At 42.7% G+C, this 25433-nt stretch overlaps 1 protein-coding gene and 1 long non-coding RNA gene across 3 annotated transcripts in view; one reads left to right on the top strand and one right to left on the bottom strand.

Moving 5' to 3' along the window:
* Positions 1–3139, top strand: part of LOC118239024 — a 9614-nt gene extending 6475 nt beyond the window's left edge. The window contains exon 2 of the long non-coding RNA XR_004772325.1: positions 1351–3139. This is a non-coding gene — a long non-coding RNA (uncharacterized LOC118239024). The remainder of the gene's footprint in view (positions 1–1350) is intronic.
* Gpr180 (G protein-coupled receptor 180) overlaps positions 1–25433 on the bottom strand; it is a 26911-nt gene extending 1478 nt beyond the window's left edge. Inside the window, exons 1-8 of one of the 2 annotated variants that reach the window (XM_027393944.2) lie at positions 25246–25393; positions 22571–22729; positions 15196–15396; positions 8541–8721; positions 8363–8412; positions 5204–5361; positions 2120–2311; positions 459–536 (exon numbers count right to left, since the gene is read on the bottom strand). In XM_027393944.2, the coding sequence (XP_027249745.1) occupies positions 459–536; positions 2120–2311; positions 5204–5361; positions 8363–8412; positions 8541–8721; positions 15196–15396; positions 22571–22729; positions 25246–25393 (1167 nt within the window). Of the gene's footprint in view, positions 1–458; positions 537–2119; positions 2312–5203; positions 5362–8362; positions 8413–8540; positions 8722–15195; positions 15397–22570; positions 22730–25245 lie in introns of both variants that reach the window. The other variant, XM_027393945.2, reaches the window with a different exon arrangement.

The following is a 25433-nucleotide window of genomic DNA, read 5'->3' as shown; positions in this document are numbered from 1 at the left end:
GATTTTTCTATTTTGGCTGTTACCAGTACACAATGAACAATTTTACTCATTTTTAAAAAGATGCATTATATGTCCTCTAATTGAATTTATAAAACGTGACCCTGAAATAGGCTAAAACCCAGAGAGGCAACTTCAAGGGCTGGGTGCATGTGCTGTGATCAGCACCTGGCAGGCAGAGACAGGAGAGCCAAGTTCGTTTTGAGGCTCAGGGCCATGTGTTCTGATCCTGTTTCAAAAGCAAATAGACCAACAAAAAAATGCCATTTCTATCAATCTATTCATGAACTAATTTTTAAGTTCTTTTTAATGTTTATAAACTTCTAATTTATGGACTCACCAGTTTTAATATTTTCTTTTGAGTTTCAAAGAACTCAAGAAACTTCTGAGTGGCCACTATTTTAACATCTCCTGCTTTCACGTGTTCCGAATGAAGATTTGAAAACATGCATACTGCTCACCTTATCTCTTTGGTACTCATTAAATATTACAGCGACACAGGCAAGCACTGGCTGGCACAGGAACCACAAGATACAGCCCTAGAAGAAAGCGACAAGCCAGTAAGATCTGTCGTCTTTGCTTCTGAATGCACCAGATTAAAGCAAAAACAGAACACTGCAGGTCCTGGCAACATACACTGGAGTCCTCTCAGCATTAGGGCCCTTAGAGCAGGAACACTACAGCCTGAGGGTAGCCTGGGCTATCGACTGAGGTCCTGAATCAAAATCAAACAATGATTAAATACTTAGGGGCCAGGGTGGAGACATGGCTCAGCAAATATTCTTACTGAGCATTTGGTCTTTTTGCAGATGACCTAGGTTTAGTCCCCAGCACCCACAAGGCCGCTCACAAGTGTAAGTGTAGTGCCAGGGGATCTGACATTTTATACACACACACACACAAGGGCACAATACGCATACTCATAAATAAAAATAAAATCTTAACACTCTCTCTCTTGTAGATCCTGACAGGCCTCAACTGACTTCAGAATAAACTTGAAATAAAATGTAGAAATATATTTGTTTTTGCTACGACATTAATACTTTTCTCTAACCAAATTGCTAAATTTTAGAGCACTCCTAGCATTACGCTTATAAATGTTACATAACATATATCTTCTACACTACCAATGCTGCGATATCGGAAGTAGTAAGTGGTAGCTGAGAAAAGCCAGCTACAGATGTATCGGGGTCACAGTCACATGTCCCTACTGAAATGAACTCAGTAAAAATACCCAAGAAGGTTCACAGTGGTTACTGTGGCAGAGTGGCATTGCAGATGAGAAGCAACAGGGTGAGTGGGAACAGGAAATTTTACAGTATGCTTTTCAAATACCTTTCTCTATTTTCCCAGGAACTGTCAAAATGTATCTCTTTTCCAAAATTAAATTTGAAACAAGTTTATAATGCTTGGGGCACTTTGAAGATTGAGGAGCAAGAAAGACAGTGTTCAGCATGTTACCACTGGCAGAAAAAGAGGGAAATGCTTTCAGGAATGCATATATTCAAATTCTCCAGCAGAGGAATGTAGGGGCCGGTGGCACCGATTCCACGAGGCAGTGGCGAGAACTAAGACAGACAAGCTCGGAAGCTCTTTGCTCCGAGCATTGGAGCAACTCTAAAGCATTGGATTGGATGGATACAGAAAGAATCCAAGCTGCTCTCAGATTTCTCAGGCACAAGGACGCAGAGCAGCGTGGACACAGGCGGATGAAGCAGCCCACCCAGTATGTGCGCCGGCCTCTGGGCGGCATCCTCTCATCCTAAAGGACAGCTCCTCACGGCTTGTCACAGAACCCGACCCGAAGAGTAACAGTACAGACGGGCAACAGATGCTGACAAATACATTTAAAAAAAAAATTCCCACAGAAGAGAAGAAAAATCACTATTGGTAAAGAAAAAACAACATGTGGGCCAATGGCCCTTTCAGAGGTTACGTGGAAAATATGGTTGCATGGGTTCTGCAAAATGGTTTTGTGACCACATCACGCATGGCTTGAAGACTAGCTGAAGGAACAAAGGCTCCGAGCACTGCTGAGGCACACAGAAAGCAGCCCAGGCTAATAGCTCACTAACTCCCCACAGGAAGAGGAAGGAGGAAGCACTTCCTGCCCGGTGCATACTTTGGCGAATGTGATGTAGAAGTCCCTCTTGAGCGTGCTCCTCTCCATGGTGATGATCTGGGAGAGGCCACAGCCCAGTGACAGGGCCAGGCAAATTCTTAAGACGATCAGAAGGACCCCTGCTAAGCTGCGGTGAGAATGCGAGCTATGGTGACGCGTGTCTTCAAACTGCTCCCAAAGGAGCAAAATGCTCTGTAAATAGAAAAACAATTAGAGAAAAATACACCTATTTTCAATAAAATTTGTCTTCAGCCCTTCTGTAAGCATCTTTTGAATGCTAGAAAAACATTCCGGAGGAAAGCAAAGATTTATGGGACTGTAAAGGCTGTCAATCAATAGTGTGGTTCTTTTCCTGCTCTCCTACTCTTGAGAGGGATTTCTACCCAGTGATGCCCAGGGAAACAATAAACAAGCAGTGACTATTGCTACCACGAGCCAAAACCATCATCACTAAGAATAAACAGATGAAAAAGGCGAAGAGTGCAGTCTCTTCTAAGCCCACCTCCTCCCATCACAACCCTCCTCGCTGTCTCGAGGCTAACTTGCTTGGTTTTATGAGAGGCTTGGCCTCAAAAGTTTCATCAATGTCATGTCTCTGCCCACTGAGATCTGGCCGTATGGGCATGCCGAATTTAAGACCACTTTCAAATAGCTCCATCTTTTCGAACAGAGTGTGCCAAGTCCCAACTGTTGTCAAATGTCACTCTTTCTGGCAAGTTCCTAAAGTAAGGGAAGACATGTTTGTTTATTGTTTGGATTTTATTTTGCTATTACTGTGTGTGTGAAGGTGCATGTCTGTACCACACCATGTTTGTAGAGGTCAGATGACAACTTTGTGGGTTTGCCCATTGTTATGTGGGGACTCAGGACTGGACACAGGTTGTTGGGTCTCAGTCTGAAAGCACATCTGTGATATCTGGTAAAAACTCCTGGGCACTGTCACCCACCCTTACTTTTTTGTGACCTTACCTCTCAAAGCTGTGACAATAAAACAAACAAAACAAAACAAAACAAAACACAGCTTTCTGCTGTTCTATTTATTGCTCTGTCCTTACTAAACTCCAAGTACTTAAATTATTATAATCTTTTTACCATCAAATATGCTTTTGCATTTCCTTATGTAAGCTCAGCTTTCAAAACTGAGTCTTTAGTCACTTCCAAACACCACTGATAGATAAAATTCAATATTAAATCCAATTCTTTGGCAGGGCCTGGTGGCTCCTGCATTTAATCCCAGCACTAAGGAGGTGCCGGCCGAGCTCTCTGAATTTTAGACCAGCTTGCTCGACATAATGAGACCCATCTCAAAACAACAAAATCCAATTCCGTTGGCCTATGGGGCTGCCAGCAGCAACACTATCTACTCCAGTTCTCACCACCACAGCACTGTAGTGGAAGAGCTGCTGTGGTCACACAAAGGAGACGTCCTTTGGGATCTGAAACTTGCCATTGGGGAAGTTAGGGAAACAACTCACTCTTAGGCAGAGTGTCTTAGAGGTGCTAGTACCTCGTTCATATAGAAAGACATATGAATGTCTCTATGTTTAGTTAAGCATGTGAAGTTACCTAGAGTGACAGGAAAAGCATGGACTTTAAGAATGTAAACACACTGAAAATCTAACACACTCACTTTGTGTGTTAAATAAGTTTTCTTTTTTCTTCTTGGGCAGTTTTATACATGTATATAATGAAATCTAGTCTTCCCCCCCCTTCCCCTCCCCCTCCACTGAAACCCTTCTTCCCTACAAGCCCCACCCCATGCTTGTGTTTCTCTTTTGTCGGAGGTGGTCACCATTAACTAGGGCTGTTTGCACGGCTGGGAGGCTATTTACTGAAGCCTGCACACCACTGAATCAAGGGACAACCCCTCCTCCAGCAACCATTACCCAATCCCAGTGAGGACCGAGTCTACCCCTAAAACTCACAGTGGAAGAAAAAACTGGGTGTGGAAGCATGTGCCTGAGCTGCTATACACAGAGACAAGAACATAGAAACATAGTCACAGACCCGCCCCCACCTGCATGCTCATACACCCCCCACACTGTCCTCATCATAAACATGTGAACAGACACACACTCACACACTCACACTGTTACATAAACATGTGAACAGTCACACTCACACTAGCAACACACACAAACACTAGCACACACATACACACACACACATGTGCATAAACACTCACAATCTCTCACTCACACTCACACAAGCGCGCGCGCGCGCGCGCACACACACACACACACACACACACACACACACTCACACACACAGTTTTATTACTAAAATCACCATTCTTCCCTTACACTAAATTATACCTATCTGGTTTCTTAAACTACACTTCTAAACCTGACTTTTACAACAAAGAGGTATGATGATAGAACTGCCATTTCCTATAAGTTGGTTTTCCACATCTGAATTCTGTGTTTACACACACCTGTGCTAACGTGTGGTCAGTATATTAAAACCACACGTGTGTGTTTATCAGCTGATAGACTGTTGGTGTCATTATCGTTGTTTGGCTGTTGTTGAAGATGACGGTTATGTCTAACTCTCAGTGTCCAGGTCTAGAGCAGTGTCAATCTTATCAGTTGGCTATTTGTCAGTGACAATGGACTGCAATTATAATGAAGCGATTTTTAAAAACCTGGATTTTTAAGAGAGCTGTGATTTGAGAAATGAGTGTACGTGGCTTCTCTAAAAATTCATTTATTTTTAATTTATTTTATGTGTATGGGTTTTTTTGCCTGAAGAGATCAGAAGGCAGCATCTGGTCCCCTGGAACTGGAGTTGCAGAGGGCTGGGAGCCACCGTGTGGGGGCCGGGAACTGAACCTGGGTTCTCTGGAAGAGTAGCCAGTGCTCTTAACTGCTGAGACACCTCTCTAGCACCAAGAAATGTTTTTTTTTTTTTTTTTAAATATTTAAGGAAACAGAAAAAGTAGGAAATGCAATTTTTAGTAAGTCAAACCCTGCTCTCTAACACATGGGCACCAGGAGGTTAGTGAGATCATCTCATCTGAATTTCTTAGAATCCCAGTGTCCGTTGTGCAGTGAGGCACACTTGGTGTGCAGGGTCAGCTCTCACCTGGGTCACGACAATGACCACTGCGATGCCTGTGGACGCAGGGGTTGAGTCCCACTGGAGAGGTCTGCTTGGAGACTTCTTCATTCTGACAATTGTCCACCCCATGCACAGGCTCAGGAGCAGGTACAACATCTGAATCTGGGAGGCAATGTCAAAAACTGGAGGGGAACGAAAACCAAAGTCAACAAAGTTGCACAGCCCACAGCACCTGGCACATTTCACATTGGCGTGCGAATGCCCCTTTTCAAACCACAAAAGCAACCCAGGAAATTCAGGAAGAGATATTAATGTCTAATAGTTCTAAACATTAAATATTTGTTATAAAATTTGTACCTGGTTTTAAGAACAGTGAAATACTACCATTTAAAAATGTACATACATGGCTATATTATATCTGTATTTGTCCAACCTTAAAGCTATTTTTTTCTTTCTTCTCCTTAAAGCTCTTATTGCTATGTACAATTCTGACAAAAGAAACAAATCTTAAATATAATTTCTGGAATGTGGAAAATATTAGTATCCTTTTTAGGGTGCTATTGATGTTTGATGGATGAACTGTAATATGGAGTATTCTCTAAAAGTGTTAAGAAAGAGTAGGAGACAGAGTCCGGGAGGCAGATGAACTAGTGCCATGAACTAGTGCCATGTGCCACCAGGCGGCCAGCGCTTGCACTGCAGGAGAACGGCACTTTCCAGGCGGTCAGGAAAGCCACGGGATGCAGATGCACACCGCACAGCAGCAAACGAATACACAAAAGTCGACAAATGCTTCGGGGTCCACGCATACTCATCTTCCTAAGTAACAGTTGCTTGCTTACAGTGAAAGCCATTACTTTTTTTTATCACGGAGTTTGTGAATGGCTCGTGATCACAACATAGCACGCTACCCCCTACATAACAATACATGCTAGATGTGTTTTGACAGACTTCCTCCGGCTCTGTCGTCTGCGCTGAAACAGGCCACTTTACACACACTGTTGTGACACCCTGACTTCTGGACACGGCGTGGCACTGCCTTGACTTCCTGAGCTCTTGGCAGCTCTGTTTACCTACAGGAGAGCTCCACAAGATGGAGGACCACTGGCTTCCCGTCCTGGAGGAGGGTGAGGAGAGGCCCGCAGTGCCCCACCCTTTCCTGATGAAGCACAGACAATTCTGTTCTTGGTGTGCTTTCTGGGGAAAACAGATGTCTGTCTCCCCAGGAGACTTATGTATGTATGTGGATGGTTTCAGTGACTGCTGATAAAGAGCTGTTACTACACGTGAATGACACAGCCTGACAGATCAAGCACATTTCTCTTTCATCACATGTTTAAGTGTGATGTCAATTAATTTCATTAAACATTTCATAAATGCAGTCAGCTAACTAGATAAAAAAGATGGCTGAAGGGGTTCCTATGTAAGCTCCTAAGTAGCAAAAACAAATACCTGGGGAAATCCCCTTCATTTTCCAGCTCATTTCTTTATACACCAGGTTACAAAGATCGATAAAATACAATAACTAAATAGGAAAACCTATGCTCACTGTTGCCAAAAATAATAACCTGTTGCCTTTTATTTTATATATAAATAGATATATTCATATTTGTAAAAATGTAGATACATGTGAATTTTATTTATTTATAGATGAAATACTTAGATCATGTAAGAACTTTGCTTTCTTGAATTTAATCACTTAACTAATAATTCTTTTGTTGGAAGAATTACCAACACTTAGCAACATCAATTTGTTCCAGTTAGAACAGCTACTGCACAGAGCATGGAGGAATACATGACATGGGGTGCAATACTTAACTGGAGGACTTGGGAGATAGTGCCAGGATTTGGGGTTTGGAGGAGGCTCAGGCTACACAGTAAGCTCAAAGACAAAAAGTGAACCCCACTCTCAAATACCAAGGGATATAAATCAGTGGTAGAATGCTTGTGTCACAGGCAGAAAGTCTTAGAATTCCCAGGACGGAAGGGGAAAAGTCAAGTCAGGCGCCCACAATTTCACACAGCAGACAAACAGCCAATGACCCTCAATTTCAGGACAAGGTTTCTGCTAAGGTCTGTGAGCTGTGCTCCGTCTCTTCAGCTGTCAACTCCCTCAACTGCCTAAGTTATCTCTACAGTTCTGACCTGCCCTAGCAAATATGTTCAAAAGAAAAGCAAGGTCTAGACAGCATTCAGAAGGGACAGACCCTCGTGTTCATGTCCAAGGTGAATTGTACCCTTGGTTTCACAAGGTAACAAAAGTTCCCCAAGTTTCTGAATCAAAATAGGTGATGCAATCAGATGAGTGAGTTCTGAGAAGACAGGCGGCAATTGTCCAAAGACACCTTGCTAAAGAAAGGTGAGACTAAAGGGAGCTATGGGAAGAAAAGGAAAACATCGAGCGTGGTTCCATATTCAAAATCCTTTGCCGGCCAGAGCGTTCACTTCTGAGTATAAAGCATGGCATGACCTCATTTCTCTCAGAAGTCCTCTTTAAAATGTCATGATTACCAGACCTTTCCATTTTTTAAATTACTAAGAGTTCCTCTTATAAACAAAAGAACAAAGATATGAGGTCAGCTCAATTATAGGTGTGTATGTGGTCCTGGATCAGAAACAGAGTCAGTATAGGCGAACACGGAATGACGACAGGAAAATGAAGTCCTGAGTCTGAATCTGGGCTCTGCAGCTCCCTGCCTGATGACATCTGGAATGTGCAGCAGTGCAGCCTGTATCTGAGCACATTCTGCAGAATGGGGACAAGCAAAGCACGTCTGCTTTTTATGGAGGATGAACTGAGGAAGTCCATGTGGGCAACAAACAGTGAAGAACTAAGCTGGACACACTGCTTATTAGCAAGATCAAACAAGATCCAGGTACTAAATCTACAGGCTTGCTCTAGTTAAGCTGAGTTCTGACTACATTGTGAATAGGAAAACTACACCACAGCAAAAATAATTATTGAACACCATTGCCAGCATCACCATCATCACTTTACAGGGCTGGAGATCAAACCCAGGGCCTCCTTCAATGCTAGGCAAGTACTAGCTGAAAACAAAGTTTTTAGGGTCTCGGTCTCTGTCTCTCTGTCACTGTCTCTCCATCTCTCTCTGTGTCTCTCTCCCTCCCCCTCTCAGAATATGGCAAATTTATCTTTGAGAAAGTACTCGGACAGACCCTCACCTTCGGCCAGACTTCCCATAAGAGGTACCCCTATTCCATCCTTGGAGTACCTGAGGAAGTGAAGAGCAGAGCACGATTATAAATCACAAGTGTGGAAAAGGGCTCATAAGCAAAGCAAGCATCATTTCTGTGGACGAGTTAATTAGGATGAGTTAATGATGAACACATGGTTGATTACCTGGAGAAATGAATGTAATTAGCTAGGGCTGAGGCAGCTTGTAGCAGCAGTGCAGTTGTCAGGACCTTCAAGACCATGTGCATGGGACCTCCCTTCCTGAGAGCCTGCCACAGCGCCTGAGCATAAACGCAGGCCACCACAAAGTACACCAGGACTAGGAGGAAGAAGAACTCATGCAACCCTGTGAAGAGAAGAGAGGGGTTTGCTTCAGTAACACAGGACAGTGTTGGGGTGCCTTGCACACCTTCTCAAGTTGCCTCGAGGGCGTGCCTTTTGCATTCAGTCTTGCAAGGAAGAAAGGTGGGTATTATTAGCTTTTCCCCATGGACCAGGTTTAACTATAAGATGGCAACTTAAACTAGTTAAAGTCAATCTGTGGAACCACAGAGTCACTCCCTGAAAATCAGAACTCTGCTTTGTCTGAAAGCAGCCAGGCCAGTGGTGACTTCAGAGTTCAGTTACTTTGTAAGCTCAAAGTGCACATCTTTTCTGAGAACTTTAGAACACTTACTGTCACCAGGAGCTGAACAGACCTTGACTGTGCTTTTTCAAGTATGGTTCCCAATCTGGCAACATCACCAGAGACTTGTGATGCAAATTCTTGGGTACCAATTCTGATCCACCGAACCAGAAAGTGGAGGCTGAAGCCAAGCAGTCTGGTTTGGGAAGCCCTGTGGTGATTCTGATAACAACACATATGAATCACAGTTTGGGGATGTTCTATTACCTTGAGTTTTCATTTGGGCAAAGCTTTAAGATCTACATCCAGAGCCCTCTTCTCTGGTACTTTCTGTAGCTACTGCCAAAGAGGAAATCCTCTGGCAATCAGGGGACTCCATGTCAATATGAAGGAGAACTATGACAAACAAGTGACCACCATTCCAAGCGGTGATGAATCATATTGTCTCCTCAGAATTCAAATTACAAAACATGGAAAGTTGGCCATCAAAGCTGAAGTTGAAAGGAGCTAATTGCTGTATGAGGCCACAGTCAAACCAGCAACTACAATGTCAAAGTTCTGAGTAAGCAGAAACTATGAGCCAAGGAGACTAGCAAAGTTAAGAACCAAGTAATTGTGCCACTCATGATGTAACTCCTGCCACTGGTCTGCTGTAGTGTTCATGTGAACTCACAATAAACAGCATGTTTTCCCTATACTTGGAATTATTGGAGTTTTTACTTGAGAAATTTCACACACAAAAAAATCTAATAAATTTCAAGTTATAAGACTGGTAGTTTCATCTTTTGAATTTAAAGGATTCATTTACAGTCTTTCTTTTCCATCCAAGAGGGACTGGTCCCAGGAATTCCTCAGACATCAAAACACATAGATGCTCATCTCTTAAATGAAATGGATGGTAGTTATGTATAAAAACCAATGCACATCCTGCTATACACTTTAAATCACCTATAGGTTACCCTCAAAACCTAATTATTATACTGTATTGTTTAGGGAATATTGAAAAGGACCAAGAGGGCATGCTTTCAGCATAGACAACTTCTCACGTAATACTGTTCATCTGTGGCTGTCTGCAAACATGGATGAGGACTCTGCTGACATGGAGGGTCAGCTATACTCAGTTAAACTCACAGTGGTTCCTAGGAGCAGGCGTTGACATTCTACCTGACACCAAGGTACAACACTGGCTGCACACAGAGAGCGCTCCTGTGGATAGACCTGCGTCTGCTCTCCTGAGTCTGCGGATGGACCTGCGTCTGCTCTCCTGAGTCTGCGGCTGGACTTTCATCTGCTCTCCTGAGTCTGCGGCTGGACTTTCATCTGCTCTCCTGAGTCTGCGGCTGGACTTTCATCTGCTCTCCTGAGTCTGTGGATAGACCTGCGTTTGCTCTCCTGAGTCTGTGGATGGACCTGCGTCTGCTCTCCTGAGTCTGTGGATGGACCTGCGTCTGCTCTCCTGAGTCTGCGGATGGACTTTCATCTGCTCTCCTGAGTCTGCGGATAGACTTTCATCTGCTCTCCTGAGTCTGCGGATGGACTTGCGTCTGCTCTCCTGAGTCTGCGGATGGACTTGCGTCTGCTCTCCTGAGTCTGTGGATGGACCTGCGTCTGCTCTCCTGAGTCTGCGGATGGACCTGCGTCTGCTCTCCTGAGTCTGCGGATGGACCTGCGTCTGACCCATCCACTGAGAAACCTGAGCTGGCTCTATGGCTCTAGCTTCCCATTTGAGTTAAATGCCAATTAAAGAAGAAAAAAGAAACTACTTTCATTATTAGAAACACACTTTGGAAAAGCAAACCAGGAGACGTGTACACCCCAGTAAAAACAGCACACAAATAACTCAAACCCCATCATTTTGAAGGCATCAGCAAGAGAAGCAAAAGGAGCAAGAAGTTCTTCTACCACTGGGTGTCTCTCCTGTTCTACTACACAGCGATGAGCTCATGGTTCCGGGGCAGAGAAGCTGGGCTAAGAGAACTATGGGCTGCTAGGAGGGAGAAACCTCCTAGTTCCTATGCTCCCCTCATAGAAAGAGACTTAACTGTAGACAATGGCAATCCTTAGATTATTATAGGGCTGAATCAAGGCAGAAAACACAGGTGCTACTAATACATTAAAAGCTATGGGCCAAAACCATTCCTACACTAGCCCAGGTTTGGATCTAAGTTTTTAATTTTTCCTTCCTCGTACTAAAGAAGTTAGACAAAGCACATGAAGCGTCTGTTTAAAGTTTTACCTATTTGTAATGTTTTGTAAAGCACCCGTCACAGGACCAGGTTTCAGGCCTCACTCTGTAACAGATCCAACATGACAAGAAAATCATGACTATTTACTGAGAAATCAAAATAACTTAAAGACAATGGACTTTATTCAGTGGTAAATATATCTCCCAGAAAATGCTAGGATTATATAGGGAGAACAAAGATATTTGATTGGATGAATATATTAAATAAACTAAACACAGATATTGACTCAAATTTTGTTAACGAAGTCTTTGGTAAGTGAGTTTTACCTTGATCCTGCCCATTAACACACTTTAAAGATAATGAAGGCTCTCCACTCTGGGTTTCATTATTGTTTTTCCTTTTAAGTAGATCAGCTCTAAGACGTGCTCTGTTTTCTCTTTAGCTACCAATTTCACTTTTGTTTTGCCTCTAGCAGTCGCAAGTCAGAAGAAAGCAATTTGGGTTGTTCACATTGGAATTAAAATCTAATTTTAAAACAGGTGGGTAACTAAGTCTTAAAAGTCAGTGCACACTGAAGACAACTCTCAGATGAACACATAGCAGATGATGACTGCATACAAGGAAATGTGTGTATCATAAAGCAAGCCCTAGAGAAGCCTTGGTGAGACTGAGTGGGGGAAGACTTAGAGGACAGCACCAGTAGCCATAGCCCCATCTGAGCAACTCCACATCAAGAAAGGGTAGAGGGGGGAGCAGTGGACAGTTCCTGTCCAGCCTGCTTCCTGCCCTGGGGCCCAGCAATTCCCACCCTCAAGTGTCCCAACAACAATCAAGATTCCAAAACCACCCAGGGCTTCCAACATTGAAACTGATGTTGCTGATAAAACATAGATGTGTGAACCTTTTTCTTTATTTCTGTTCCTTTTTTTTTTTTTTTAATACCTTTTAGGGTTTTTTGAGACAGGATTTCACTGTGTAGCCCTGGCTATACTGGAACTCAGTCTGTAGCCCAGGGTGGCCTGGAACTCAAAAAGATCCTCCTCTGCTCCCAAGTGCTGGATTAAAGGTGTGTGCCACCACGCCTAACCTTTTCTCGAGATATTTAGTATCTGTACTACCTATATCACCTGCATTGAGCCCAACAGTTGGAACACTATTAGAGCTAAGTGGGTGTCCACTTACTTTTAGAACATGGAGGGGAAAGGGGGAAACAGAAAAGCATAAATGTGTCTGCTGAAATCTAGAGACTACAGCAAAGCCTATAATGTTATCTCAGTAAAGACCAGCTGTTTGCTTTAGGCAGAACGCTCTCAAATGTCTAGGTACTTCAAACGAGAGCAGAAGACATAGTTAATAATTCTAATCTTTTGATTTTTTATTTGTTTTGATAATTTCATGAGTTATATCATATTTCATATATTTATATCATTTATACCCCTCCCTTCTAATTCTTCCCACTTGCCCCCCTCTCAAATTCATGATTAATTGTTTAAAGAAGCTATTTCACTTTTTTCTACCTGAAAAGCCTTATATTCTTACTTAGTAGTTTGTTTAGTGGCATCAAATTTGCCTTAGTTGGTTTTGTAAAATTAGATTTAACTGCAAATCAGGGATTAACCAAAGTCTAGACTTAGAATGCATTCACTGGACCAAAGGAAAGGAAACAGGTTGTAAAAGTAAAAGAGAATACCATGCAACATTAATTGTATGTTGTTTGTAGTAGGTTACTTAATTTAAATCTTTCAACTGTGGGGTCAATTCTCAATATAAAAAGCAGAAAATCAGATTTTCTTACCCAGAGTATATAATTAGACAAACTAACAGATTTCTAAATGAACTGGAGCCTATGGCCTAGAAAAGAATTCTATACCAGGTTTCCACAGTAGGAAGGACCCTGTAACATAAAACCAACATATCACCCACAAGATGTGGAGTACAGTTTTCTACAGCAGTGATTTTACACTTTAGATAACTTCAGACCTCTGATTCAATCTGATTCAATGCCTGGCTTATAACCCAAAACAAGTCTGAGTCTTGGGAGAAGTGAATTTATTTTTTATTTTATCCCCCTGCCTCCCAGACATGGTCTTACTGTATAACTCTGGCTGTCCAGGAACTCATTAAGTAGACCAGGCCTGTCTTGAACTCTCAGAGATCTGCCTGCCTTTGCCTCACAATATTTTATTTTTTGAAAAATAACAATAATAATATAGCTTCTCTAGATTTATAAATCTTTTCTCTATAGTGATGGGTTTAAAACCATCAATTTAAACTTCAATACAGACTTACTCACAAGGGCTCTTATACATTTTAATCAACAAAATGATGTAAACTTTCAGAAAGTAAGCCAACCACAGACTGGTTTTCAATAATCCAAGGTACATCTGGGTTTAAAGTTGTCAAAAGAACCCAAGGCATTTCTGAGCTCTTTTGACTGTTAAATAATCAGTCCTTGCAGGTGGTTCTGCACAGAATCTCCTAACTAATCAAATATTGTCAGGGCATGACCTATTTCCCATTTTAGAATAAGCTTTTCAATACTAAATCAGTAACAAAAGCCAGGAAGCCGAGTACTGACAGATGGATTGGAGTTATTTGTGTGAATTCTAAAGAAAGCTAGCAGAAACCCTGGATACCAGGAAACCTCTAGAGGTGTGAGCAAGTTCAGGGAAAGTCAGGACAAGGATGACTCACATTTCGAGGCCCCAGCACAGCAAATGGGTTACTTTATGCTGTGGGGTTGAAGTTCAGATGACAACTTAGGGAGGAGAACAAAAGACAAAACAAAACAAAACAAAAGAACTAAAATAGGAGCCAGGACAAGGAAGGCAACATTTATCAAGATGCAGAGAGCTGCAGGTCTCAGATCTGCAGGCAGCAAGGGGAAGACCCGTGGCCTGGCAGAGCGCTACTTTCTTGTAATGGAATCTTCTTTTGTCACACCATGAGGGCCATTAGTCCAAAGCTCTGCCCAATGCTACCCATTGGCCTGGGTTTTATTGATGGCATCTTACAGTATTGAAAACAGCCACTGGCATCACTTGCAAGGATAAAACACTGCAGACTGACTTCCAGTAATGGTCTACAGCCTAAGGTGTCATTAGCCGAACACAGCCTAAGCCAGTACTCTGTACTCACAAACATCTTGATTATGTTTTGAAACTATTCTAAGACATTTGGTGCCGCCACTATCATTCTAAATGTTTTCACAGTCAAAGGGTACTCTCCTACACATGCTTTGATTTGTTTCTCTAATGTTGGCAAATTTATTCACTAGACTTAATTAAATCTAACATGGCCTTACTCTTGTTCAACTCAATTGCTTTATGGACAGGCTCCAACGGCATTTTCTTTATTGACTTCTCCAAATGGCCAGTAAGTAACTCGTGGAGGAGTGAACCCTAAACCCTGTCCCTTGACAGAAGGCCCGATTGATGCTTACTCCAGCACATTAACTAATAACCTGTCATACTTAGAGCACTTTTATCATCTCTATGTGGCTAGGATCTCACTTCAGTAAGGCAAGGCACAGTGACCTAAAATTCTAATGAAGACTTGTGGGAATAACTCTAAATCAAGAAAACACAGAACACTTAACCATTACCATGTATGTATGAGCCCAGAAAAGCAAGGTCCCAGTATGTTCAAAACTAATGGGAGGGAAATTTCTACAAAGTAGCTTACTTTATATCTCAGTGTAGATTGCTCAGTTCATCATCATTTTTATTTATAAAAACAATCCCAAGATATTCTAAAACTGAGATTTAAAATGTATAAAGGAAACAAAAAATTATACAATTCTATTACCTGTATATACAACCTACCTGTTAATATTTTATACTTTATTTTCTGACTTTAACACACTTGAAGTCAAGTTATATAACATTTAGCCTTCTGCCTTTTAAAGTTCAGCTGCTTTTCATTTTAAATATTCTAGGAAGGTAAAATGAAGATCCCCCCTGTACAAATCTCTTTTTGCATTTAGGATGTACTTAAACCCACACCTTACCTGATTCCCCAGCGCTAAAATGATCAAATGGGTTTCCTTCAGCATCTGGGTTTAGTAACACCATTTCAAATGGGATATCTTCCCCCTGGGGACTCTCCACGTCCTCTCTGCAGGTGTATTTGTCTGCATAGAACACATGCCATGTTTGGGGAGCCGGAATCTGGGACACTGTCAGGTTGTGTTCGGTCTGGTTCATTGTCACTTAGAGAGAGAAAACAGCACCTTTCAAAGCAGTGGTCTAAATGCTTTAGTAATAGAATTAATTTGAGTTCAAAATCTTTTTTTTTTTTTTTGCCTCAAAAATTCAAGCCATGGTATAGTATTAGAATAAAGGATAGAGACTAAAGCAGACTAAATTTATCAATTTAAGCAATGAAATCACTATAAAAGTATCAATACATATCACAAAAGAAACAGTTTCACTGAAAAAAAAAATATATGGTACAAGTGTTCTGCCTGCATGTATGTCTGCATGCCAGAAGAGAGCATCAGATCCTATTATAGATGGTTGTGAGCCAACATGTGGGTGCTGGGAATTGAACTCAGAACCTCTGGAAGATCAGCCAGTGCTCTTAACCTCTGAGCTATCTCTCTTACCTTGAAACTGGATTTTCAATAAATGTTTACAAAGTTTTCAGTGGGTTAGTAATATTTAAAAATTATATAATATATACCAAATAATCATGTTAACCATACCACACCATGCAGCAGCTGCAACCACAGTTTTGGAAGTAACTTCCTTAATTTAAATTTAAAATGGAATTTTTCACTAGGAAAATGCTTATATCCAAAAATTATACTTGTTTAAAAAAATGTTTCTTCTAATTGGTTTTTCTTTCCAAAACATACTATTAGTAGTAAAAAAATGACAGCAATACTGGGTCAGATCTGCATGTGTTAGTAAGATGGGACAAACCCACCAATGCTGGGACAGGGGTTTGTACTGGAACCTGGCTTCAGTATTGAGCTGGACAGTTAGTTCTATGCCAACTTCACACAAATTAATTATCTCAAAGGAAGGAAACTCAGCTGAGAAAATACCTCCATAAGATCTGGCTGCAAGACATTTTCATAATTAATGATTGATGGAGGAGGACCTAGCCCATGGTGTGTGGTGCTATCCTTGAGTTGGTGGTCCTGAGTTCTGTAAGAAAGCAGGCTGAGCAAGTCATGAGCACTAATCCAGTAACCTGCACTCTTCAGAGTCTCTGCATCAACTTCTAACTCCAGGCTCCTGCCCTGTTTGAGTTCCTGTCCTGACTTTCCTCAATGATACACTGTGATATGAAAACATAAACTAAGACAAGTATGATACCTGAATTTCTGTGTGTACACAGTAAATAACTGATGCAAAGAATAAGTTCTGTGAATCTTCTAGTATGGTATGTGTTCGCAGTGTAGGAATAAATGTTAACTCTGCCAGCCTCACTCCAGCTTCAGTGAGACCTTTCTCAAGTCAGTTAAGAGGGAAACTGACAGCAGGGAACCAGACATCCTTCTCTAGCCTGAGTGCACGCACACATCACACACACACACACACACACACACACACACACACACACACAGAGTCTCACACGTGCTCACAATTAATTCCAGTGCTTGGGAGGCAAAGACAGGTGGATCTCTAACTTGAGGTCAGCCTGGTTTACAGAGTGAGTTCCACGGCAGCTACACAGAGAAACTTTGTCTCTACTCCCCCCACCCCATATACAGTTTCTGAAAAACTGTGGCTAACATGTTAGTTTGTGTCAATACTCAAAGGCTCCTACTAAGAATTTAATATGACATCCATATATGGCTCAAATGAGGCTGCTCAAATGTGGGCTTTTCCTTACAAAACAAGGCTCTACTGTGCTGCTGTGTGTCTTAGAATTTAGACTTTGTCTCACGATGACATGACACAAAACTGTGACATTGTATTTCCACTGTGGGACAGCTTTTGATGCTTCTCTTTAAATTATACAGACTTACATAAACAGAAGCACAGCACTGCTTCCAAAAGTGAAGCTGGATTTGGTTTCTGTCTCGCTGTCTTTTTGCAGCAAGCCTCTTGACAATACTGTTATTGTTTTTGAGACAAAAGACTACAACACAGCATGCATGTTCTATGAGGGTGTAATTAGTATCTCAAATATTAACAAAATGTGAATCACTGAAGTAGTGTTGAATGGCTAATTATCCAATCATTATAAAAAGAAAGGAATACTGTTAACCAGAATGCATAGTAAAATACTAATGCCTAACATGCTTTTTAAAGTACACCAAACACACAAAAGGGATCATGTGTGTGAGATATATAAGATGCAAATTATTCTCTGTGTAATACTGTACTTAACTACTTAATCTGGGCAGTTCACTTACCTTTCACCAATAAGACCCAATCCCTATACCCCTCCCCCAACACACACATGAGAAAAATCTTTAATGTTGGGGATGGAGAGACGGCTCAGTGGCTAAGAACACTGTTGCTCCTGTAGAGGGCCTGGGCTGTTTCCAGCACCCACACAGTGCTCACAACCACCCTTAGCCCAGTTCCAGTGTATCTGTTAGCAACTCTCAGAACAGATATTTCAGATTGATCCTCACTTTCCGTGTGTGCCAGCAGCAAGGCTTTACATAAGGGCAGGGCACAAACAGCGAGCTTACTACAGTGGCAATTTTGTAGAAATCAGATTTCTATTCTGAAAATGTACTCATTCCAAGGGATTATTATTAAGTATGTGCCACTACTACAGGGGCATGAAAGAATGAATATGCTTTTTTTCACTGAAGCCTCCTGAGTAGCAATACATTATAAATATGACCATTAATAATCCAAAAGATTGAAAAGTGGAGGGAGAAGGGAACTGGGATTGTCATGTAATTCAATCTTGTTTGTAATTCAAATAAAAAAATTAAAAAAAATAATCCAAAAGATTAAAACAGATTTTAAGGCTAAGATTTTGTTGAAAAAAAAACTGGTGAAATCAATAAAACATACATATATGAAATATATATACACCAGCTGGTTTGTTGACTCACACAAGCCAGGATCATCTTGAAAGAGGGAGCGTAGGTTAAGAAATCACCTCCATCAGTCAGGGCTGGGGGGGGGGGCAAGTCTGTGGGGCAGTTTCTTAATTGAAGGTTGAGGAGAAAAGACCCAGCCCACTGTGGATAGTGTCACCATCCCACTGTGGATAGTGTCACCATCCCATGAGCATGTGATACTGGGCTGCAAAAGAAAGCAGACTGAGCAAACCATGGGGAACAAGTCCATCAGCAGTGTTCCTCCCTCCATGGTCTCTGCTTCAGTTCCGGCCCGGCTTGAATTCTGCCTTGGCTTCTCTTGATGACTGACTATTATCTGTATGCTGAAATAAACCCTTTCCTCCCCAAGTAACTTCTGGTCATGGAGTTAGTTACAACTGACACACAAATTAGGACATGATGGTATATACAAAATACATAGGTTAAAAAAATATAAAAACTATGTAACATACAAGCATATACCTTTTTAAGTACTTTATCTTAGGCTCCCAAATTTAACAAAATGGTATTCATTCCTCTAAAATTGTTATTTTCTGTTTTCTTTCTTTTGTTCAAATTGATGTGTACGTATGTTAGGTGAGCCCAGATGCCAGAAGGCGGCATCAGATTCCCTGGAGTGAGAGTTACAGGGAGTTATGTATGGTGCTGCCAGATGTGGGTGTTGAAATTGAACTCAGGCTCTCTGCAAGAGCAGCAAGTGCTTTTAACCACTGAACCGTCTCTCCAGACCCTCTGTTACCTTTCATTTCATAATTCCGAAAAATACTCCTGTCTTTGGAAGAACAGGTAAAGGGAAAAAGACGCACAACAACAAAAAAGGCAAAGGATTCCATCAGGTTACAGTACTGTATCTATCTCCCTGCTAAAAAGTAGTCATTTCAAGCCAGACAGAGGTGGCAAAGAACTCAGGAGGCAGAAGCAGCAGACTTCTGAGTTCCAGGCCAGCCTGGTCTACACAGTGAGTTCCAAGACAGCCAGGGCTGCACAGAGAAAACCCAAAAACGTAGTGATTCCAGCTGTAACATTTCAGAGTGGGTAGGAACCTAAACGAGGTCCAATGTGCTTGTTATATGGACAGGTTTTCACAAGTTGCTTGCAGTGACTTCCAGGTTAGTGGGTTTGCACTCTGACTGTGTAGGAAATGGCGTTTCTGTAAATGGCTATCGGATAGGGTACAGTATAGACCATGTGATGGGGAATGTCCTTCTGTGTATATGTTTATCTTATTGGTTGATAAAGTACTGTTGGTCAATAGGAAAGCAAGTGGGACTAGGATTCAAAGGAGATTCTGGGAAATGTAGTAAAGTCTGTAATCCAGGCAGGAAGTGATACAGCAGGCAGACTCAGAATATAAGCAGGAAATCACTCTCTTGCTCTTCCTCTTCCACCTGCTCTCTCTGCTCTGGAGCTGCCATGTGATCCCAGCAAGAGAAGACACCTGCTGCTGGCATCTCCGTGAGATAAGTCTTTAGATTAATAGTTATGGTTGATAATTAAGACTGAGCTAGCATATAAGAAATCCTAGTCAATTGGCCAGCAGTATTTGTAAACTAATATAAATCTGTGTTATTTGGGGCCCTAACTTGGTGGGCGGAACTCAGGCGGCGTGGTGGAAAGTGCCTGCATGGCGGCAGGGCTAGGGCGGGATGGAGTAAAGACTTACATTACAACCATGTGGTGTAAGAAAACCAAGTGACAATCCTAAAGCCCAAGGCTTTAAATAACTGACAAGAAAAAGCCAGATTAAAACAAAAGAAAAATCAACTGGCCAGCTACCACTCTTGCTAGCCAAGCATGAGGCTGGGGGCTGCGCATCCTCCAGGCACTTACCACACACACATTTCACTAAGCACCAGGTCTCAAAGACTGTCTGTCGTTCCACAGTGTACCACATAAACAAAATTCACTGCACTACTGCAACTGAAATTTCATGGAACCTTGTTTGAGAACCATTAATTTTAATTACGTGTGTGTGTGTGTGTGTGTGTGTGTGTGTGTGTGTGTGTGTGTGTGTGTGAGAGAGAGAGAGAGAGAGAGAGAGAGAGAGAGAGAGAGAGAGAGAGGTGTGTGTGTGTGAGAGAGAGAGAGAGAAAGTGTGGGTTTCTGTAAATGAGGGAGTTGTCTAAAGAGAGAGAGAGAGAGAGAGAGGAGAAGAGAAGAGAAGAGAAAGTGTGGGTTTCTGTAAATGAGGGAGTTGTCTAAAGAGACCAGAAGACGGTGTCAGAGGCGCTGGAGATAGATTTACAGGAGGTTGTGAGTCACCTGACCAGTGTGCTGAGAACAGAACACGGTCCTAGGCAAGAGCAGAAAGCACTCAACACCTGAGCCATCTCTCTAGACCTGACTGACTATGTATTTACATTGACCTGACACATTCCTGTCACCATTGCCCCCGAGGACTGAGAAGACATTTGTGGTGTGGTTACTGACGCATCAGCAATGCCTGGCATTGTGCATGCAACCACACAATTGCTCAGTGAAGGGACAAATGGACAGACGCGTGGTTTATGACACTGCTGTCATTGACAGAATTTTGAAAAACTAAGAGAAGTGGGAATCGTGCGTGCTGTGGAGAGAGAGCATCAGAAAAGGGAGAAGCCTGTGCAAAGGCCCTGGAGAGTATTACCTGAGCACAGACAATAAAATGAGGGGGTGTGAAGCTGTGTGGCGGAGACCCTCGGGTTCTGCTCATCAAGCTGGGAGCCTGTGGGCATCAGAAGAGCAGGGCAACACTCAAATAGTTTAATGGTGTGGTGGCAAAACAAAGACAATGCGATCAAAGGTGTTGTGTAGAAAGATCACTGGTGACCAGGCAGGTAGGTGGCACTCCCCTTCAACCTTAGCATTCTGGAGGCAGAGGCAGGCGGACCACTGTGAGTTCAAGGACAGCCTGATCTACAGAGTGAGTTCCAAGCCAGAGAGCAGATGTTCAGAAGGGAGTTAGAAGCAAACCCCCACGAGTGAAGTGAGGAGGTGAGGAGGCCGCTTCTGGAAACAAGGTGCACTTGGGAGTAGGATGGGGGCTTTGGATGGGAAGCTCAGGTTGAACATTCGGGGAACTGAAGAGCAAAGGAGGAGGACTTCCACACACACGGGAAATGCAGAGATGAGCAAACGCGCCCGAAAGGAAAGCTGATAGTGACTGTACTAATTTCCACTTAAGTTCAGAAATCCAGGGTTGGCATAAATAACTGTAGTACCCTCCATATTTGAATGTGAGCATTCAGCTCTTTGAATACTACAGATGTCAGCTAACAATCTAGGAAGTAAACATCCACGGTGGACAATGGTGGCCTGGGAACTGCTTTCTCCCCTGCTCTCACTGCTCAGGCATCCAGACAGCTGAGTGGATATTTAGAACGGGACGTCCACCTGGCTCTCGCCGCTCAGGCATCCAGACAGCTGAGTGGATATTTAGAACGGGACGTCCACCTGGCTCAGTTCAGTTGAGGGTGATGCTCAGGAACAAAGAGGAAAGGGGGAGGGGATGGCTGCTCTCTTTCTCATGAGCACTGCAGTGGCTGCAATGAGAACGCTTGGTGTCCGGCTGATGGAACAGTTTGGGAAGGATTACGTTCTCAAGGCTTTAGAAGGCTCGCACCATCCCAGTATGATCTCTGCCTGCAGCTTGTGGATCAAGATGTGAGCGCCTGGCTACTGCCCCAGCTTCCTGATGCCACTCCCGCCTGCCACCAGCGTTTCTAACCCTCTGAAACCATAAACTCAATTGAACTCTTATCACAGCAATAGAAAAGAAACTAAAACAGATTCTTTAATCATGTCCCCTAGAACCAATTAATCTTGGGGGTAGAATGACATATGTGATTCATTCCTAAATTCTAAAAGTTTCCCCGCCCTCTGTCTCTCTCGCATCCTAATCATGAGACCCTGCTGTTCCACCATCATACAACTAAGTCTCAATGGCACGCTATCAAACAGCATCACTTGGGCTGAGTCATATGAAGTTAACATGTTTAATGTTTAGTGTGCAGGTGGCAGGTAATACCTAGTCAATGATACTGCATACGACAACCAGATATCTGGCATACTAGCATGAACTACATAAACTGTAGAGTATAAGCCAAGACACCTTTATCAATTATTGGACATTGAAAAACTTCTTGAATGATAAAAGGAGAAATAAGCATTCTATCTTTTGAACAAAGAAATGGTTAGCTTTTGAAAAATGCCGCTGAAAACATAACCAAAATATCATCAGTTAAATGTATGTAGTCGCAAATATACATCTTGGTATATACATATTTGTACCATGTTATACTATGCTTCAACATTATGGGGAGGGGAACCCACATCTAATAGTCAAACAAAAATACCATATACTCACTTGTCAACTGAGCTCTGGATAACCTCTCACTACAGCTATACCCAGGACTGCTCTCCTGAAGCTTCAGCCATTCCTGGGCTTGGAACAGGTAGAGTTTAGCTTCTTTGCCAACAGCCATTGCTATGTTGTTGATTCTGACACACAGAAGAGCATGGTCACCTTGACATTAAAACAAAAATTGTCAACTAGTTTGGTCTTATAGAGAACTAAGACAGTATCACTATGGGAATTTTACCTTATTAAATCTCATTTATGTAAATTAATCACAACATAATGAACATCTCATTCAGGTGTAAGAGTTTACCCAACATGGAAGTGTCAAGTGGTTACATTGTAAGAGTATACCCAATAGGAAAGTATCTGTGTAACAGGAATGGTAAGTGGTAACATTGTAAGAGTTTATCCAACAGGAGAGTAACTGTAACCGCAATTGTAGGTGGTAACCTTTCACTGAATGAAGAACCTGATCTGGGACACAAGGACATTCATTTTAGAATTTCTGTTTCCCTTTACTATCCACTTCATTCATCTTATACATTTGTTCATAATCTATAGACTTCTTGCTGAAGTATCTTTTTAACATAAATACATAATACACACACGTGTGTTTATGTATATATATTGGGGGGGGTTGTTGAGAGACAGGGTTTCTCTGTGTAGCCCTGACTGTCCTAGAACTCACTCTGTAGACCAGGCTGGCCTCAAACTCACAAAGGTCTGCCTGCCTCTGCCTCCCAAGTGCTGGGATTAAAGGTGTGTGCCACCACACCCAGCCCCTAATTATATGGTAATGTGAAAATAAAAGACAGGTAATAAGTTTAAATATACATGTGTGGGGTACCAATTTTACACCCAAAACACATTTTTTTATATTTATGATATTTACAAAAGCATTTTAAGAACAATGTATTGGATAAATAATAGAAAAGGAGCCTGGGTATACAAGGAACTAATTAAGACCCATTTTAGGGGCTGAAGAGATGGCTCAGTGGTTAAGAGCATTTGCTGCTCTTGCAGAAGACATAGGTCTGATTCCCAGCACCCACGTGGCATCTGAAATTCCAATTATAGGGGATCTAATTCGCTGTTGCCTCCAAGGGCACCTGCATGAAAGTGACATGCATAAACCTATGAAGGAATGCACATGTAAACAAAAACAATTTAAAAATTAGTCTATAAATATAAAAAAGTAGTTTCCTGTAGAGTACAGGAAAGAGAGAAGCAGTAGACTTCTTAAAATTTTACAATTTTCTCTTCTTTTGGTTCCTAAGTTCTATAAGTTAAAATGTACAGTGTACATAAAGAATAAGTCTTTGTGACATAAGTTGGTATGCTATATCAAGTTTTACAAAGTGACTCTAAAGTATTGCTAACACTTTAAATGGTCGTTAAGCTACAGTAGCTCAGCACAGCTTTATTGCATTAAATTGCAACTGACCAAAGCCTGGCAAGAACTATGTATAAGAGAATTGTGTGTTCGTATAAAAGAGAGAAACTAGATTCACTTCACGGTTCTCCTCTGTGTTCACAAGGTAGTCATGATCAGGGTTATGTGTATCTCTGTGGGGCGTGAACAGCACAAATCACAGCGTCCATAGATTGATTTACCAGCACTATCCAGATCACAGATGAGACAGCACTGTCAGTTCTCAAAGGACTGCTACAAGGAGGTTGAGAGACTGAAAATATGACCAAAAACACAACAAAATGGTTTACTGGGGGGGGGGGTCTCTTCTTCCTTCATCCACGTGTATTCAGATTTTGGAAAATTGGCATGTTTTTCTGATATTGTAAAACCTTCGATTCCTGTGCTTTTAAAGCATCCTTTTACACCATCAATTCTGCAAGTTTCCAGGACTTGACATTCTTTCCCACAGCAACGTAGCTTCTTCTCATTTCTGTTATTTTCTCCTAAGAGGCCTAAGTGGGCAGGCACACTGATGTCCACAGCCGTATCTCTAATGCAACTCCATCATATAAAAGCTGAGCTTCACTAGGGGAATTACTCACTGGGAATGCAGTAATGTCAAAGTGCCAAGAAAACACTGAAACTAAGAGGGCAAATAAATTGGGGCGAAACTAATAGAATGAATCGCAAATTTACCAACCAGCAGAGTTACTGATTTTCCTGGGGGATACCAGGAAGAAAGAATGAAATGCAGCCCTTCCAGACAGGCCGGAGTTATCAATCAGGAAAACTTTCTAAACACTTAAAACGCATTTCCACCAACTGAACTTTAGGCACATAGGAAATCTGTTGCACGGTAGCGCGGTAACCAAACTGCCGAGGCAATGACACATTCCAAATGCGCCCCAAGTAGGTTTCCTGCAACGGGTGTTACAGACGACAGGAAGGCTAGGTTCCTGCGCTGACATTCACTCACAACCGCAGGGCCCAAGTGCACACAAGGAGGCCAAGTGCGGAGTCGGGGGACAGCTCCAGGAGGATGCAGCAGGGCGGTCCTGCTTGCACCGGGAGCGTCGGGGAAACGGAAACCGCTGTCAGGTGCATCAGGCTGCGGCCTGGTGAAGGCGCAAGGGCCGCGGCGGGGGACGCGGGGCTCCAGGTGAGGCCGGGAAGACGTGGCGGGAGGGAGGCGCCGCGGCCGCCGCCTACCGACCCGGGGCCTGTGGGAGGCCGCGCGCCTCCATCCCTCGGCCCGCCCCGGACCTACCGTGGAACTCGAAGTGGCCGATGCTCTGGCCCTGGGCGTCCCGGGCCGCGGCGCTGCTGAAGCTGCCCCGCAGGGTCTTGCCCTGGCCGCCCTGCGGCCACCAGCAGCTGCACGTGAGGGCGACAGCCAGCAGCCGCAGGCCGCCCATGCCCGCAGCCCGCTCGCACGCGCGCCTGGCAACCGCCTGG

This window comes from Cricetulus griseus, assembly GCF_003668045.3.
Source record: "Cricetulus griseus strain 17A/GY chromosome 1 unlocalized genomic scaffold, alternate assembly CriGri-PICRH-1.0 chr1_1, whole genome shotgun sequence".
NCBI lineage: Eukaryota > Metazoa > Chordata > Mammalia > Rodentia > Cricetidae > Cricetulus > Cricetulus griseus.
Note: the sequence above shows the minus strand (reverse complement) of the source record. Positions and strands in the feature narration are given on the sequence as shown.